Source organism: Piliocolobus tephrosceles, chromosome 3 (assembly GCF_002776525.5).
Source record: "Piliocolobus tephrosceles isolate RC106 chromosome 3, ASM277652v3, whole genome shotgun sequence".
Classification (NCBI taxonomy): domain Eukaryota; kingdom Metazoa; phylum Chordata; class Mammalia; order Primates; family Cercopithecidae; genus Piliocolobus; species Piliocolobus tephrosceles.
In genome coordinates this window covers 99,210,348-99,230,163 of record NC_045436.1, presented here as the reverse complement: position 1 = coordinate 99,230,163, position 19,816 = coordinate 99,210,348, and the positions used below count along the sequence as shown (strand labels likewise).

General features: G+C 37.2%; 1 protein-coding gene across 1 annotated transcript in view; it reads right to left on the bottom strand.

Annotated features, from left to right (window-relative positions):
* The window catches only part of LOC111547867, a 131,863-nt gene that overhangs the window by 51,734 nt on the left and 60,313 nt on the right, over positions 1-19,816 (bottom strand). Inside the window, exon 4 of the mRNA XM_031935284.1 lies at positions 19,576-19,646. Coding sequence (XP_031791144.1) covers positions 19,576-19,646 — 71 coding nt within the window. The remainder of the gene's footprint in view (positions 1-19,575; positions 19,647-19,816) is intronic.

Below are 19,816 nucleotides of genomic sequence, written 5' to 3'. Positions count from 1 at the left end.
AATCTCTTACTGTGCCTAATTTACACATTCATCTTTATTATAGGTGTGTGTGTATAGGCATGTATTACTCCATTTTTCTATTGTTATAAAGAAATAACCTGAGACTGGGTAATTTATAAAGAAAAAGAGGTTTAATGGACTCCTAATTCCACATGGCTGGGGAGGCCTTATGATCATAGCAGAAAGTGAAGGAGGAGCAAGGACATATCTATCATGGCAGCAGGCAAGACAGCATGTGCAGGAGAGCTGCCCTTTTTAAAACCATCAGATCTTGTGAGGCTTATTCACTATCAGGAGAACAGCATGAGGAAAGCCCCACCACCATGATCCAATTATCTCTCATTGTGTCCCTCCCACAACATGTGGGGATTATGGAAGCTACAGTTCAAGATGAGATTTGGGTGGGGACACAGCCAAACCATACCAAGGCAAATGCATAATATATAGAGAGTTCAGTGCTATCCACAGTTTTGGGCACCCACTGGGCATATTGGAATGCAGATGCTCTGGAGATAAGGGGGGACTCCTGTACAATTTTGTCTCATATATAGATTCATGAATTCATCACCTCAGTGAAGATACTAAACATTTTCATCACCTCAAGGATCCTTCATGTTTCCCTTTTATAATCAAATCTTCCTCCCTTCAGCTTCCTGGTTGTTATTGCTAACCAATGTCATCCAACAATCTGAATACATCTGGTCCTGGACTTTTTTGTGGTAATTTTTTTATTGCCATTTCAGTCTCACTGCTTGTTAGTGAATTCAGTCTCACTGCTTGTTAGTTCAGGGTTTCTAATTCTTTCTGATTTAAGCTAGGAGTGTTGTATCTTTCCAGAAATTTATGCATCTCCTCTAGGTTTTCTGGTTCATGTGCATAAAGGTGTTCATAGTAACCTTGAATAATCTTTTGTATTTCTGTGGTGTCAGTTGTGATATCTCCCATTTCGTTTTTAATTGTGCTTATTTGGATCTTCTCTCTTCTTTTCTTCGTCAATTCTGCTAATGGTCTATCAATTTTATTTCTCTTTTCAAAGAACCAGTTTTTTGTTTCATTTATATCTTGTGGTTTTTTTGTTTGTTTGTTTCAATTTCATTTAGTTCTGCTCTGATCTTCGTTATTTCCTTTCTTCTTATGTGTTTGGGTTTGATTTGTTCTTGTTTCTCTAGTTCCTTGAGGTGTGACCTTAGATTGTCTATTTGTGCTCTTTTAGACTTTTTGATGTAGGCATTTAAGGCTATGAACTTTCCTTTTAGCACTACCTTTGCTGTATCCCAGAGGTTTTGATAGGTTGTGTCACTATTATCATTCACTTTGAAGAATTTTTTAATTTCCGTTTTGATTTTGTTGTTGACCCAAATATCATTCAGAAGCAGGTTATTTAATTTCCATGTATTTGCATGGGTTTGAAGGTTCCCTTTGGAGTCGATTTCCAGTTTTATTCCACTGTGGTCTGAGAGAGTGCTTCATATAATTTCAATTGTCTTAAATTTATTGAGACTTGTTTTGTGGCCTATTATATAGTCTATCTTGGAGAAAGTTTCATGCGCTGATGAATAGAATGCATAATCTGTGGTTGTTGGGTAGAATGCTCTATAAATATCTGTTAAGTCCATTTGTTCCAGGGTATAGTTTAAACCCATTGTTTCTTTTTTGACTTTCTGTTAAGAGATCTTCCTGCCTCAGCCTCCAGAGTAGTTAGGATTATAGGAGTGCACTAGCATGCCTGGCTTTTCTGAGAGGAGTTTTATTTTATTTTATTTTATTTTTTGTCATGAGATGTAGAATATTGTTAAATACTTTACATCTATTTCTTGAGAAGATTATATGGATTTACTTTTATTCTGCTAATATGGTTAGAATTACATGAATAGATTTTGAAATGTTAAATCAGCCCTGTTCCCTGGAATAAGCACTGCTTGGTCATAGAGTATTATCGTTTTTGTATATTGCTAAATTAGATTTGTTAGTATTTTATTAACAATTTTTGCATCCATGTTCATGAGACATGTCGCTTTATAATTTTCTTTTCCTGCAATATCTTTGTCTGGTTTTGATACCAAGATAATACTGGTCTAATAACATGAGTTGAAAAGTCCTCTTTCCCCTGTTTTCTGAAAGGTCTCATGTAAAATTGGTATTATTTTTTCCCTAATTGTTTGATAAAGTCCTTTGCTGAATCTGTCTGTGGTTGTATTTGTGGGAACATTTTAATTACAAATTCAATTTTTTAATAGATATGAGCTTATTGGAGCTATTTCTCTTTGAGTCAATTTTGTTAATTTCTGTCCTTCAAGAAATTGGCCATTTAATGCAAATTGTCAAATTTGTTGGCAAAAAGTTCTGATTATATTCTTTTATTATCCTTTTAATGTTGGTAGGATTTCTGGTGATCCCTTCTTTTATTCCTGATATTGATAATTTACGTGTATTTTGTCCTTGATTAGTCTAGCTAGTGATTGATCAATTTAATGGATTTTTTCAAAAAAAGAAACAGCTTTTATTTTCATTCACTTTATGCATTCTAATTTATTGTTTTCTTTAGTTATTTTTATTATTCCCTTCTTTTAATATGCTTTGTTATATTTTATTTTTCTTCTTTAGTCTTCTTTTTTCATTTTAATTGTAAGGATAGGTCACTGATCTTTCCTAACATAAGAAGTTGAACTATAATTTTTCCTGAGAGCACTGAGTTAGCTGAATCTAACACATTTTTATATGCACTTTTATTTTCATTCAGTTCAAAACCCTTTGTAATTTCCTTTTTGATTTCTTCTTTGATCTGCTGATTATATAGAAGTATGTTATTTATTTTCCAAGTCTTTGAAATTTTCAAATATCTTTCTCTTATTCATTTATTTAATTTAGTATGATTAGAGGATATATGCTGTATAATCTCGATCCTTTTAAATTGGGTATTTGTTTTATGGTCTGACATATGGTCTATCTTGGTAAATACTGAATATATGTGTGAGATGAATGTGTGTTCTGCTGTTGTTAGGTGAAGTGTTCAATAACTGCGAGTTAGGTTGGATTAGAAGATAGCGTTGTTTAAGTCTTCTATAGTCCTATTGATTTTTTTTTCTACTGGTTCTATCAGTTACTAGAAGAGAAATGCTGAAATCTCCAACCGTAATTGTGAATTTGTCCATTTTTCTTTTGCCCACATTTGTTTATTGAAACCGAATCCTGAAGCTCTGTTATGAGGTGAACATACACACATTTAGGGGGTGGAGCAAGATGGCCGAATAGGAACAGCTGCAGTCTCCAACTCCCAGTGCGAGCGACACAGAAGGCCGGTGATTTCTGCATTTTCAACTGAGGTACTGGGGTCATCTCACTAGGGAGTGCCGGACAATTTGTGCTGGTCAGCTGCTGCAGCCTGACCAGCGAGAGCTGAAGCAGGGCGAGGCATCACCTCACCTGGGAAGCGCAAGGGGGAAGGGAATCCCTTTTCCTAGCCAGGGGAACTGAGACACACAACACCTGGAAAATCGGGTAACTCCCACCCCAATACTGCGCTTTAAGCAAACGGGCACACCAGGACAATATATCCCACACCTGGCCGGGAGGGTCCCATGCCCACGGAGCCTCCCTCATTGCTAACACAGCAGTCTGCGATCTAACCGCAAGGCAGCAGTGAGGCTGGGGGAGGGGCGCCTGCCATTGCTGAGGCTTAAGTAGGTAAACAAAGCCGCTGGGAAGCTCGACCTGGGTGGAGCTCACAGCAGCTCAAGGAAACCTGCCTGTCTCTGTAGACTCCACCTCTGGGGACAGGGCACAGCTAAACAACAACAACAAAAAAGCAGCAGAACCTCTGCAGACGCAAACGACTCTGTCTGACAGCTTTGAAGAGAGCAGTGGATCTCCCAACACAGAGGTTGAGAACTGAGAAGGGACAGACTGCCTGCTCAAGTGGGTCCCTGACCCCTGAGTAGCCTAACTGGGAGACATCCCCCACTAGGGGCAGTCTGACACCCCACACCTCACAGGGTGGAGTACACCCCTGAGAGGAAGCTTCCAAAGTAAGAATCAGACAGGTACACTCGCTGTTCAGCAATATTCTATCTTCTGCAACCTCTGCTGCTGATACCCAGGCAAACAGGGTCTGGAGTGGACCTCAAGCAATCTCCAACAGACCTACAGCTGAGGGTCATGACCGTCAGAAGGAAAACTATCAAACAGGAAAAACACCTATACCAAAACCCCATCAGTATGTCACCATCATCAAAGACCAGAGACAGATAAAACCACAAAGATGGGGAAAAAGCAGGGCAGAAAAGCTGGAAATTCAAAAAACAAGAGTGCATCTCCCCCTGCAAAGGAGCGCAGCCCATCACCAGCAATGGATCAAAGCTGGTCAGAGAATGACTTTGACGAGATGAGAGAAGAAGGCTTTAGTCCATCAAACTTCTCAGAGCTAAAGGAGGAATTACGTACCCAGCGCAAAGAAACTAAAAATCTTGAAAAAAGAGTGGAAGAATTGACAGCTAGACTAATTAATGCAGAGAAGATCATAAACAAAATGACAGAGATGAAAACCACGACACGAGAAATACGTGACAAATGCACAAGCTTCAGTAACCGACTCGATCAACTGGAAGAAAGAGTATCAGCGATTGAGGATCAAATGAATGAAATGAAGCACGAAGAGAAACCAAAAGAAAAAAGAAGAAAAAGAAATGAACAAAACCTGCAAGAAGTATGGGATTATGTAAAAAGACCAAATCTACGTCTGATTGGGGTGCCTGAAAGTGAGGGGGAAAATGGAACCAAGTTGGAAAACACTCTTCAGGATATCATCCAAGAGAACTTCCCCAACCTAGTAGGGCAGGCCAACATTCAAATTCAGGAAATACAGAGAATGCCACAAAGATACTCCTCGAGAAGAGCAACTCCAAGACACATAATTGCCAGATTCACCAAAGTTGAAATGAAAGAAAAAAATCTTAAGGGCAGCCAGAGAGAAAGGTCGGGTTACCCACAAAGGGAAGCCCATCAGACTAACAGCAGATCTCCCGGCAGAAACTCTACAAGCCAGAAGAGAGTGGGGGCCAATATTCAAAGTTCTTAAAGAAAAGAATTAAACCCAGAATTTCATATCCAGCCAAACTAAGTTTCATAAGTGAAGGAGAAATAAAATCCTTTACAGATAAGCAAATGCTTAGAGATTTTGTCACCACCAGGCCTGCCTTACAAGAGACCCTGAAGGAAGCCCTAAACATGGAAAGGAACAACCGGTACCAGCCATTGCAAAAACATGCCAAAATGTAAACACACATTTAGGAGAGGTTTTCTTCATCCATCGATCCTTTTACCTTTATAAAGTTTTCTTTTGGTCTCTAGCAATACTCCTTTACCTTAAAATCTGTTTGGTTTGACACTAATATGAGAATTCCAGGAGTGGTTCTTGTTTATAGGAGAATATTTTCCATTTATAGGTTTAACCTACTTTTGTCTTCACATTTAAATTGCACAAATTACTAAATAACATATAATTGGATTTTGTTTTTATATTCAATCTGAAAATATTAATCCCTTTCTATGATCTGGAGTTTTTAGACCACACTGAGCTAATGAATCGTTAGTATGGTTAGGTTAGTTTACCATCTCGCTGTTTTCTATTTTTCCCACTTGCTTTGTTGTTCTAGTTTTCTTTTTCCTCTTTTCCTGCCTTTTCTCAGACTAAAATTTTTTCATAATTCCATATTATCTGCACTATTCTTTATTAGGTCGACAATGTTTTTCTTTTTTAAGTGATTGCTTTAGGATTTATAATATGTGTACAAATTTAAATTATCACAATCTGCTTTTAATTAGAATTATTTTAATTTATATATAATATATAAATTCAAAAATACAATTTCATTTTCTCCTCTCATTCCTTGTGTTACAATTTTCTTACAGTTTACATCTACATATGTTTAAAAACACAATATAGTACTATCTTTTTTTTCAGATGCAATTAATCCTATGGTAAGTGTAGATTTAATTTTTTAAGAAACTGCCAAATTGTTATATAAAGTAGATGTAACATTTTGCATTCCCACTGGCAATATATGAAGGTTCCAGTTTCTCTACATCTTTATCAACACTTTGAATTGTCAGCCTTTCAATTTAGGACATTTTAATGTATGTACAGCAGTATTTTGTATTTTCCTACTGAGAAATGATGTTGAGTATTTTTTATGAGCTTGTTAGCCATTTATATACCTTGTTTTATGAAATGTCCAAATCTTTTTCTTATTTCTTAACTGGGTTCTTGGTTTTCTTAATGAGTCATAAGAGTTCTTCATGCTACATACATTTATATATACATATGTACATGTACATATATATATATTCTTTGTCAGACAGATGTTTTGCAAATATTTTTTCCCATTCTGTAGCTTTCTTTTTCATTTTCTTAACAGTATTTTTTTGCAAGTAAAAGTTTTAACTTTGAAGTCCAATGCATAAATTTTTTTATTTGTGGTTTATGATTATGTCTTATCCAAAAATCTTTGCCTAGCCCAAGGTCATAAATATTTTCTCCCACGTTTTCTTCTAAAAAGTTTTATAGTTTTAGTTTCTATATTTAGGTCTATAATCTATTTTGAATTTTTTTGTGTGTATGGTTTAATGAAAGGACCTAGATTCATTTTTTCCCATACAGATATCCAGTTATTTCAGCATAATTTACTAAAAAGACTATCCTTTCTCCATCTAGTTTTTACACCATTCTTGAAAATCAATTGACTGTGTGTAACTGTTGTCCTATTTCTGGACTATCATTGCTGTTCCATTAATCTAAATGTCTATTCTTTGCTACTCTTGTACTGCCTTGATTACTATAGCTTTATAAACTTTGAAATCAGATGGTGTAAATCCTCCAGGTTTTTATTTTAAAAATTGTTTAGAGATTCTAGATCCTTTGAATTTCCATGTAAATTATTCAGTAAATTTGTCAATTTTAATTGCATTCATTTTTGGAAGGCATTCTTACTGGATATGGAAACATAAGTTGACACCTTCTTTTTTTTTTTTTTTTTTTGAGATGGAGTCTCGCTCTGTCGCCCAGGCTGGAGTGCAGTGGCCGGATCTCAGCTCACTGCAAGCTCTGCCTCCCGGGTTTACGCCATTCTCCTGCCTCAGCCTCCTGAGTAGCTGGGACTACAGGCGCCCGCCACCTCGCCCGGCTAGTTTTTTGTATTTTTAGTAGAGATGGGGTTTCACCGTGTTAGCCAGGATGGTCTCGAACTCCTGACCTCGTGATCCACCCATCTCGGCCTCCCAAAGTGCTGGGATTACAGGCTTGAGCCACCGCGCCCGGCCAGTTGACACCTTCTTTGGTCAGCATTTTAGAGAGCTAAACCTATTGTCTTTGAACTTGCATAATTTCTGACAAGCAATCTGATGTGATTTTTGTCTTTGTTTCCCTGGATGCTGTGTCTTTGTTCTCTTGCTATTTTTAAGACTCCCTTTTTAACAGTTTTTCAGCAGCTTGATTCTAATGAAACTTGGCAAGGTTTTATTTATGCTTATTTTACTTGGACTTTATTTTGCCTTTTCTATCTGTGAATTTACAGTTTTTTAAATCAAAATTTGGAAAAATTTTGGCCATTTCTTTTTAAAATATTTATTCTGTTTCTTTCCTTCTTCTGGAATTGCAATTGTACGTACATTAAGCACTTGATATTTTCTCATGGGTCAAGAGAGATGAATCTTTTTCAGTCTTTATTTCTCTGTGCTGCATTTTGGATACTTTTATCGGTATGTCTTTATGTGCCATGATACTGCCTTCCATGGTGTCTAAGTATGCTGTTTATCCCATGCAGCAAATTTTTCATTTAAAAAATTGTTTCATTTTTGTCATTAGTATTTCCATTTAGGTCTTTTTTATGTTTTCCTTTTCTGTCCTCATTTTATTCAGGGTTTATATATATATATATATATATATATATATATATATATATATATGATGCTATATATATATATTCAGATACATATATACCAGATAAGTATGTGTATATATATCCCATGTATATATATTTGGTGTGTGTATATATAGCTCTATATATGATGATATACAGTCTGTATATGATGCTATATATATAGCTCTATATGATGATATATAGAGCTATATATATAGCATCATATACAGATACATATTTTTACATATAGATGTAAAATAAAACATGATTAAACAATAAAACAAATAAAGTATTAACAGACAAGAACTTTAAAATAGCACAAATCATATATGATTTTTGCCATATTTTTAACTTTGGGTTTATTCTATTGACTGACTTTTCTTCAGCACGTTTCTCATTTTCCTGCTTCTTCACATATGCAGGATTTTTTTTACTGGATATTGTACATTGTAGTTTTACATTTTAGGGTGCTGCATTTTGTTATATCTTTTAGTGTGGATCTAGATTACTTTTACTGCAGTCCTCTTTTAGCCTCACTTTTAAGGTGAGGTTCTTCTAGGTTTCTGCTACATGCATCATATATTCATGAAGGTCTCTTCACTTTGGCTTGTGGGAATTCAGATGATTCCCAGACCTTTGTAAGCTCCAGGGATTGTTCAGTTTACAGCTCTTCACAGTTGTTTCTCTCTCTGAAATTGCTAACATCCAGTGATGTCTTTGTAGACTGACATTCAACCAAAGACTCAATGGAACTCTTATGAAGCTTCCCAGAACAGTTTTCCTGGTAACTTCTTGCTTCTTGATAATCTGCTCCACAAATCCTAACTGCCTGACCTTCCCCAGATGCCTATTTCTCTCTCCTCAACTCACTGACATCGCCAAACTTTGTTTGGATTTATCTTCCTGTGTGTGCTGCAATGGAAATTAACTCCAGGTAGAAAGTCTGGGCAAAGGTACGGCTCAATTCATTTGTTTCTCTTTCCTCGAGGATCACCGTCTCATGCTACCTACTATCAAGTATCATAAAACAGTTATTTCCTCAACTTTATCTAGCTTTCTGGTTGTTTATGGATGAAGGGTGATTATGTATCCCCATTATCTCCCGTGGCCAAACTCTGACATAATTTAGAATGGAGTTTCATTTTAGAAAATCCTGTCATAGGCATGGGCAAAGACTTCATGACTAAAACACAAAAAGCAATGGCAACAAAAGCCAAAATTGACAAGTGAGATCTAATTAAACTAAAGAGCTTCTGCACAGCAAAAGAAACTATCAGCAGAGTGAACAGGCAACCTACAGAATGGGAGAAAATTTTTGCAATCTATCCCTCTGACAAAGGGTTGACATCCAGAATCTACAAGGAACTTAAACAAATTTACAAGAAAAAAACAACCCCATCAAAAAGTGGACAAAAAATATGAACAGACACTTCTCAAAAGAAGACATTTATGTAGCCAACAAATGTATGAAAAAAAGTTCATCATCACTGCTCATTAGAGAAATGCAAATCAAAACGACAATGAGATAGCATCTCACGCCAGTTAGAATGGCGATCATTAAAAAGTCAGGAAACAACAGATGCTGGAGAGGATGTGGAGAAATAGGAATGCTTTTACACTATTGGTGGGAGTGTAAATTAGTTCAACCATTGTGGAAGACAGTGTGGTGACTCCTCAAGAATCTAGAACCAGAAATACCATTTGACCCAGCAGTCCCATTACTGGCTATATACCCAAAGGATTATAAATCATTCTACTATAAAGACACATGCACACGTGTGTTTATGCAGCACTATTCACAATATCAAAGACTTGGAACCAACCCAAATGCCCATATGTGGTACATATACACCATGGAATACTATGCAGCCATAAAAAAGGATGATATCATGTCCTTTGTAGGGATATGGATGAAGCTGGAAACCATCATTGTCAGCAAACTAACACAGAAACAGAAAACCAAACACCACATGTTCTCACTCATAAGTGGGAATTGAACAATGAGAACACATGGACACAGGGAGGGGAACATCACACACCAGGGCCTGTCAGGGGGTAGGGGGCTAGGGGAAGGATAGCATTCAGAGAAATACCTAATGTAGATGATTGGTTGATGGGCATAGCAAACCACCATGGCACGTGTATACATATGTAACAAACCTGCATGTTCTGCACATGTATCCCAGAACTTAAAGTATAATACAAAAAAAGAAAATCCTGTCATACTTTTGAAATACAGAAATAAAATTGAAATGTACCTTCTGCTGTAAAAATAATAAAAACCATTTATTATTTGATCTCATATTCTCTGGAGTCCAATTCCTTCTACTAGCCAGAAAAATGAACAAAATTGACCAAGTAAAATTATAATAACTGAGATTGTTTTGATTTTAAAATATTTAGGGGAGGAAATCAGTCAATATAAATTAGTCACAACTGTTTCTCCACCACTACAGAGTCTCTCCTAACTCTCTTTCCTCTATAACTGACATTGGGGTCCCAGTCAGCATGGTAGCAAAGAGACAGACCTTTGGTCCATGTGCTGTCTTTTGCTGGGATTTTCCCTTCCCTCTCTCATCTTGGATATCCTACACCAGTGCCTTCTGAGGTCTGACTAGTCTGGTCCTGTCCTATGTTTTTGACGTGTTATCCGTGGATGCCTCTGGATCTTGTCATGCTACCTAGTTCTAAAGTCCATATAGTGGATTTTGTCTGCTCTACTGATTATCTAAATCTGTGACCCTTGTGGGTGACCCCGCAGCCATCAGCTGATTTTCCTCACCATGACACAGAATGCAGAATTATTTCTAGTGGCCTTGAAACATTTCCTCAGGCGTTCCTCTTCTGCCTAGGGGCTACATAGTACCAACACCATTCTAAATACAGGGCTTTGCTAAAGAGTTTACCATATTCCCCCTTCTCTCTCCCAAAGGCACTAGCACCCAATAGATGAGTCAAGTCACTTGTACCTATAACTCTCCCATTCTTTTTCTCCAGTTTTTAAATTCTACTTCTCTTTGTGAAAGGGAATTCTCCTTTCTTGTCATAAAGAAACTTCCCCTGCAATATAGTCTCTGTTCTCTTTATGCTTTAGCGTCATGTAAATACAATACTCTAAGACTTGAAAGGACCAAGCCCACACTTTTGAATGTAAAGGGAAATATGGGAGATTTATAAAACACTTTTGTTCTTTAACAAAGAGTGGCTTTATGACTAGAGTCTTGCAATCGATTAAAAAAATGTCAGCCTGGGGACTCAGAGAAGAATAAAAGACCTGTTTGTTCTGTATCTGCCCTCACCCTGAATCAATACATGCCATTCACCAGGTGATTGACTGATTCAACAAATCAGGCAGCCACTACACACCTAAGGACTAAGAAACAAAAAATAAAGAAAACGCTGATTTAATACCTGAAAAATATTATTTTTTTACCTTTTCTATAGTAAATCTTTGCATGAGGATTGACTTCCATCATATCCTTCTCTTTTCTCCTAGAATCCACATGGCCTAGTTGTAAAAAATAGTAAGATCTAAGATGCATAGATTATGTGAGGTATGTCAGGCACTGCTCTCATTGCTTTAAACTCTTTTAATCCCCACAACAATGCAGTATAGATTATCATTACCTTCATTTTACAGAATGGAAAGCTGAGGCCCAGAGAGATTAAGTAACTTGCTCAAGATCACACAGACACTTTATCTTGGTTAAATTAGTGAATCTTTAATCCTCAGAATTTTCAGCTATAAAGTAAGGATAACAATTACAATAATATAAATGAGGTAGTCTGTGTAGTATTTCAGCAAAAGCTTCCCAGATCCCGATGGCCTGGGTTCAAATTTTATGTTTCTGAGTTACTGTCTTGTAACCCTGGGTTCCCTGATCTCTCTGTACCTCAGTTGCCTCAACTGTAAAGCAGGATAGATGATAAGTATATTTTCCTCTGAAGACTATTATGGGGATAAAATAAATAAACATAAGACTTGAACCAAAGCCTAGCACATAGCAAGTGATCAATAAATGTTACTGTTTTCAAAGGCCCACCCTACCTTATCAGAAATCCTGGCACCCTAGCTTATCAGAAATCCTGGCGGCAAGGTGAATTTTGGAATTGGGACTCCTTCACATGTTACACGTGGGATAGAGTCCACATGGAATTATGGAGTGTTACCCCAGTGAGGTCACAGAAAACACCATGACCAAACATTAAGATGGCTGCCTCAAAATGCATGAATATTCACTCTAAGTGAGAAAAATAAAGACTAAAAACACCCTCTGGCAGTTCTGTTCAGGTTTTGCTACTGAATCAATCATTGCAAAGTGTTAGTTTTCAGAGGCTTTTTATTTCAGAATTTCAGATGGAGTATTTTGGGCTGTATTATTTTATATTATGAGAATTAAGGCCACCTACGTAAGCCAAGCTAAGCACAATGCCTGGCATATAATAAACTTTCTGTAAGTGTGCATTTGCCATTGATTTGGAAATTAATACCATTAGCATTAGTATTATGTTAAACCCATAAAATAGTTACAATTAAAACAGCATCTTCGTAGTTATTCTACATATTCTCCTAGTCATTTCCCCAGATAACTTCCTGTAAAAGTTTTCAGATTTCCTAATTCTATCATATTTTTGGCTGGGCATGAAGTTCATCTATCACCTTTATTTCATTTGCCTTCCTTGGTGACCAGCCCTTTATCTGACTCCCCAGCCTTGTCTCTGTGATAAGATCAGTCACAGTCAAGGAAACAGCACAGTCTCATAGTAAAAAGGAAGAAAGAAAGAATATAATAATGACTGTCATTTATCGCAGATTTGCCCTGGGGTCTGTGCTAGATACTTTCCATAATTCTCTCATTTAATTCCCCCCACTACTTACTAAAGCAGGTATTATCACTCTGATTTTACAGATTGAGAAACTGAGACACAGAGAGATTAGATGATTTGCCTAAGGACTTTAGGAAGAAGTCCTTGAAATTGTTGGTGTGTTTTTCTGTTCCTTTCTATGAGAAAAGATCTTAGTTTATTCACATTTTCTAAAAGATACACACTGTTCCAAGGTTTAAGAACCACTGAGACTACGGATGTTGTAAAAGTACTTGATATTTGTGCAGACAAATGGGTGCTATTGATTCCCAATTCAGGTGGGATTTATTTACAAGTCTCCCCGTCAGACCTAGGCAGTGTAGCTCCTACGTCACTCAGCAAAGAGAGGGATTAAAAGACATCCCCAACAATAACACTTTGCCTATCAGAACCACAAGCTGCAGCCTTGGCTACTTAGACAACCTTCAGCATTTTCCCCACAACTTCTGTTTCATTCACTCCCTAAATCTCACTGTGTACTCTCTCCAATCTCCTCACCAGATTAAAATCTCCTTTTAAACCAGAGGCCATGTCTAATTCCTCTTTCTATCCATTCCCAAACTACAATGTTTTACACATTGTGACTTCTTAATGTTTTTGATGAAACAGAAACTAAAGCTGTATCTCAAGGGATATCTCAGATGGACATTTCAACCTCAATTGTGTCCTTATTACCCACAATAAGGACACAATTGAAAGACTGAAATTCAGCTAAGGCTCTTACCTTTCTCTGAGCTCCCAGAAAGTGAGGACTCTAAGATTTCTGTCAAATAACTGTAAAAGAGAATTTTAAACAGAGTATTTCCTTAGGCTAATATCTGCTTGATTACTCCTATCTACCAGTCTCTGAAATCAAAAAATGTACTCTGCTTTTCCTCCAGTCCCGCTATGTGTGAGGTTTGTTTGTTTATTGATTCATTTATTCATTTTATTTCTTAGAGACAGAGTTTTGCTCTATCACCAAGCTGGGTGATAGTGGTGTGATCGTGGACTGGAGTGCAGTGGTGCAATTATAGTTCTCTGGGCTGAAGCAATCCTCCTGCCTCAGCCTCCCAAGTAGCTAGGATTATAGGTGTGCACTACCACTCCCGGCTAATTAAAAAAAAAAGATTCTTTTTGTGGAGACAGGGTCTTACTATGTTGACCAGGCTGCATGTGTGAGGTTTAGATGTGTAGAAGTCAGTGGTAGATAGAAACTCTCAAAACCCAAGCCAATTCAAGAATTTTTTTTTTTTTTGAGATGGAGTTTCACTCTTGTTGCCTAGGCTAAACTGCAATGGCGCAATCCTGGCTCACTCACCGCAAACTTCACCTCCTGGGTTCAAGTGATTCTCCTGCCTCAGCCTCTCGAATAGCTGGGATTACAGACATGCACCACCACGATTGGTTAATTTCGTATTTTTAGTAGAGATGGGATTTCTCCGTGTTGGTCAGGCTGGTCTCGAACTTCTGACCTCAGGTGATCCGCCAATCTCGGCCTCCCAAAGTGCTGGGATTACAGGCGTGAGCCACGACACCCGGCCGCCAATTTGAGAATTTTTTAAAAATAATAATAATCCACAGACAATCCCCCTCATTTCTGTATTTTCTTATATAGCTTTTCTATGAGGCACACATAAAAATGATAGAATAAAAGCTTAGTTATAATGATATGACTTCATCGCAATCAACTGTGGAACATGGACAATAAAATTATTTAATTTGAGTCTTTCTGTTCTCCAGAAATGATCTTTGTCCCTTTTCTTTCAGTAAGGAGTTTGTTTGCATGAAAGTATGAGTGTTTATAATACACTGGCACTATTCTTTTTGCTTCCTTCGAAGACAATCAACACTCAAATTTATGTTTCCTTATTCATTGAAGTATTTGCTGGAATCTCATGTTCACATGGAGAAATTTAGCAGCAGAAGAAAGTAGAGGGTGGGAAAGTTCAGAAACGTGTCTAACCTGTTTTTAATTAGACCACGACTCACAGATCAACGAAAACAGAAATGTTTCAAAAGATAATTTCTATATAACTGAGAAATGTCAATTGTCTAGATGGAAAAATATTATGAAATCTTGTGGAGCGGCTATAGGAAGAAGCAGGGCACTAAAAGAGGTACTCAAGCCTCCCTTTGGTGTTACCACTATTTATGTGCTATTTGATGTGTCAAACCATATGACCCCCCTATTGAAAAATGTGTATAAATTTTGCATTTTTAGTTAATATGCATTGAGAAATAGAAGGTGTTTCTTTTTATTCTTTCTTTTTTCTATTTCTTAAGGTGATACCTATTTACCTCACTACATATTCTGAGTACTACAAAGATAACAGAGATTTCAAAATAGAAAATGTAAGCCTAGCCTTAACATTGGCCCATAAAACTCCTCAAATTGCATCTTGTCACTCTTTTTCAAGTGAGTCCATCAAAAAGGTAATATCAATTTAATCATATATAGTTATTGTTTTTATAATGAAATAGTCCCAAAAATCTGAGAAAATTCTTAGTTTTTTTCTTTATCTGAGAACCCATTCTATAACAACAATACACTGGATCTTAGCCAAAAGGCCGAGAAGCGACCTATAGTAATAATAGACACATACTGACATATTTCTTAATTTCTGAATAAAAAACTGAAACTTGGAATAGTGAAATCAATTTTCTAAAGTTACTCAGTAAAGGACAAACATGTTGGAGAAAAAGAATTTCTTTCCACTTTATAAATAATAAATCCAAACTGAATAAGTTAAAGAATTTTTTAAAAAATGTAACAAAGTTTAGTTTCTGTTTCATCTTGTGTGCAGTAAACATTAAATTCTAATATATTCTCTTTAATTTTTTAAAATAGATAAATCAATGTTAAATATTCAGATTGTTACACACTTCTTGTTTGCATATCAACTTTTAAGTTAAATTTTTATTACGAAGCTAATAACAAAGAAAAGAGGGAGCATTAACAACAAACAAAAGTGTCACTTCTAGTTTTCCAGTTGAAAGGAAGAGCACTTCCTTTTCTCATGATAACAGAAGCTCCCTGGATGGTTGACTCACATCTGATTAGAATTTGTTTCTCCCTCCAGCAGAGCAGTTATGTTGCTTCTCCCAGCAGCTGATTGGGTCAGTCTTCCTCAGGGTTCTCAGCTGACCCCAAGTTATTACATTCCCAAGGCTGAAGACTTTCCTTTTTTCCAGTACTTAAACTTCACTTCTCTCTTTAGACACGCAGGCTCCTTCCTCTGAGAGGTAATACAGAAAGACTGCTGAATTATGGCTCTTTCAAACTGAACACTGATCTGTTCTTTTTCATTCTTGGGAGTAAATGGAGAAAGATATGTTTAATTCCTGATGTGAATTTGACCTCTGTTGTCTCAGTTAATAGAATGGACTTTTGAAATGTTGCACTAAAAAAATTGTTACAGTTATTGTAGTTCAGCTTTATTTCAAGAAAGCAAGCATGCCACTGGATTGAAAATTGCAAATAACATTGGAAAATAAAAGAATCATTGAACAAGAATTAACTCACTAACCCAGCTTATTTTTAATACTGTAGATATAGATTCTACAAAAGAATGACATACTTCCCTAGTTTACATAGGAATGGACTAAGGTGTGTTTGGTGAGGGGTCGTTTTTGTGGCTTACAACTCTGGAGAGTTATTTTTGCAGCCTGTGAAAGCAGACTGGAGAAATAAAGCTGAAGGTGCTTTGATGTCTAAATTCCATTGATAACTTTTAAGCAAAAAATAACAGTACAGTGAGCTGTGGAAATAGTAGTGGAAGAGAAGGGATGTTTCAAGAAAAATATTCACACAATTATTTAGCATTGAGCTGATCAAACAAAATAAGATTGTGAGCCATTTTCTTCTATGAAAGAAAAAAGGATGTTTGCATTCTTAATTTTTCTTTTCAACTGAGTCCAAGTATGAAGAGTCGAAGGTTGGCTGAATCTTCCCGTAATTCTCCTTCGGAGAAAGTTTCAGTGAGGAATTAAGAAAACCAACAGTAGGGAAAGGAAGCTATTTTAATAGGAATGTGGAAAGCTAGGGAGAAGGAGACAAGAATATAAAACAAAGTCAAAAAGGGAAATACCTCCAAAAATCTAAATTTCTTCTTCTTTGCTAGCCATTTCCACCTCTGACTCAACTCTGGTAAATTAAATGCAGTGGTTTTTAACCAAGCATAAGCATTTGAACTACTCATGGAGCTCTGGCACCACACAGCTGCCATGATGCCACCCTAGGCTTTCTAAATCAGAATCTCTGGAGGTGGGGCATGGGCATGGGTCATTTTAAAATACGTTTCATCAGTTGTTCTGAAACATACTACTTTTTTAGTGTGATCCCCATTTACCCCAGGCCTCACCACCCTGTGCTTACAAACAGAACCACAACACAGCATAGCTCAATCTCATGACAATATATATAATTGCAGAGTCTCATTTATATATTTCTGTAGTCCCCAAATACATAGAACAGAGTTGGCAAGCACTCCTCCCAGATCTTTCTGCCTGACATCTCTTGTTGAGGGCTAGCAGAGACACTTGAGAGTGATTCTTAACATTAGCTCCCTGTTCATAGTACCAACACCTATCCTGGTGCAAACCTAAAGTGCAAACCCTCAAGCTGAAACAACATTTATCATTTCAGAACCAGGCTGTGTTATCCCCAGATACAGTGAAAATGGTGCTCTTCCCTAACGTGTATCCTGCTTCATCACTTTGGCCCCTAAGCCACATGATGATAGGTGCCTCTGTGCCTGGGAAAAAGGTACCTTCAGGGTCCTCCTGCAGCCCCTGCCTCCATCTAGGTTCAGACCGAGACCACAAGACCTATCAGTAAAAGAGACAGCCTCTTGCCCATTTATATCCCTTTACATCTCTACCCCCACACAGCCTTTTATTTGAAGACACTTTCCTACTATGTAAATTATTTCACTCAAGTCACCTCTTTGAACTTTTAGATGCACCTTTTAATCAAACACACACCAAAATTTAAAATCCCAGTTTAAATTGAGGTGATATTCTTATTACACATTATTCTTCTAAAATAATACCCTTTCAGTTGGGCATGGTGGCTCACACCTGTAATCCCAGCATTTTGGGAGGCTGAGGCGGGCAGATCACGAGGTCAGGAGATGGAGACCATCCTGGCAAACACTGTGAAACCCTGTCTCTACTAAAAATACAAAAAAAAAAAAAAAATTAGCCTGATGTGGTGGCAGGCTCCTGTAGTCCCAGCTACTCGGGAGGCTGAGGCGGGAGAATGGTGTGAACCCAGGGGGCGGAGCTTGCAGTGAGCCAAGATAGTGCCACTGCATTCCAGCCTGGGCAACAGAGCAAGACTCTGTCTCAAAAAAAAAGAAAAAGAAAAAAATAAAATAATACCCTTTCTTTCAATCTACCAAAATCTAGCTAAATCCAAGGGGATCACATGTGTCAGGTTCAAGCCCCAGCTGAGGTCTGAGGGGAGTAGGTGGATGGGGCACAGTGAGCTAGAAGAACAGTTGAGAGACAGCAGGTAGATGAGACATAACTTTATTCAGCAGGTCCTTCACAGTGTCAGTGTTACATTTATACGCTTTACAAACCATAGTGGCTGAGAACCAGGTGATGAGCTTCTCTATGCTATGTCTACATAGCTGTGATTATATAAAGCATGGGAATGTGCACCTGCACTCTAATCCTGCTGAGTCATGCAGGATGTTTACCTCTGCCTATGCCTGCCTGGCTGCAGCAAAGCCTTGTTCCTTACAACATGGTCTTAGATCAAGTGAGTTGATAAATGTCAACCTCTATAGTTATCCAGAAAGTGCAGTTAGCATCTTCATTTTCAAACTCAAGGCTCAAGAACCCTTGGGATTGCCACATGGATAAGGGGAGAAAAAAGGGGTTGAGTGGGTATTTGATAGAATATGTATTCTCAGATCTATAATCCAAAAAAAAAAAAAAAAGAAAGAAACCTATTTGAAAAACTTCCTGTATCATGGCAGCAGTTCACAATCTCCTTCCCCATCCTTTGCTCCCTGCCTCATTTCCACTTCCCAAATCCTCTTGTTAGGATTTTTCATCTTTGCAAATGACTCCACCATTCAGCCAGTTCTTCAAGTCAAACACTGATTGTCAAATTTGGCTCTTTCGTCTCTTTCTTCTCTCCTCCGATAACAAATCTATAACCAAGTCACATCAGTTCTATACTCTAAATTTCTACTGATTTTATTTCTTTCTCTTCATCTCGACTGACTCTAATCCAGCCTGACATCATGACTTGCTGAGACTAATGCAATAAGCCACAGCTAATTTTCTGATATCTACATTTATACTCTCAAAATGTTTTATCTGGTACAATCAGGGTAATTTTTAAAAATATCTGCTTCTTCTGCCCTTAAAAATCTTAAAATCTTCTTAAATCCTTCCTAAATGTCAGAGTTTTCAACTGTAAGTTGGGGATAATGATTCCTCAATTGATGGTTATTGTAAGAATTTGAAAGATTATAAAATATATGCATAGAGAATGTGTATATAAAAAGCCTAATGCTGTACTTCACTTGGCATATGTCAGAAAGTATTATGCTTATCTTTTTTCTTTCTAAGGCAGCCGAGGACATGGGATCCAACAGAGAAACAAAGTTCATTTTAGCTCTAAACTTCTATGATTCTATGTCATGCAAAGAAGCTGGGATGTACCTAAATTTTAAACTTGATGTCATTTTTTTGTTGTTGTTTTTCCATTGGTAATAAAATTCGGAACCAGAGGGACACAAATATGATTCATATCAGGTTATGTGAAAGGTGATAAAAGTCACACTTGTCTTCATACCTTGCTCTGCCAGCCCCAGTTCTGTCATCTTTTGTTCTGCTGGCTCATGGGTTGCTGATAGATTGTTCAGGCTGAGGGGTCAAAAGAAGAGAGTCAGAGCTTCAAATAAGTCACCTTAAAACAAATTCATATAAGAGATTTCATATAAGCACCCCTCATCTCATCTGTGCCTCACTTTTGCTTTTTTTTATCTTTTCTTCTTCTTCTTCTTCTTCTTCTTCTTCTTCTTCTTCTTCTTCTT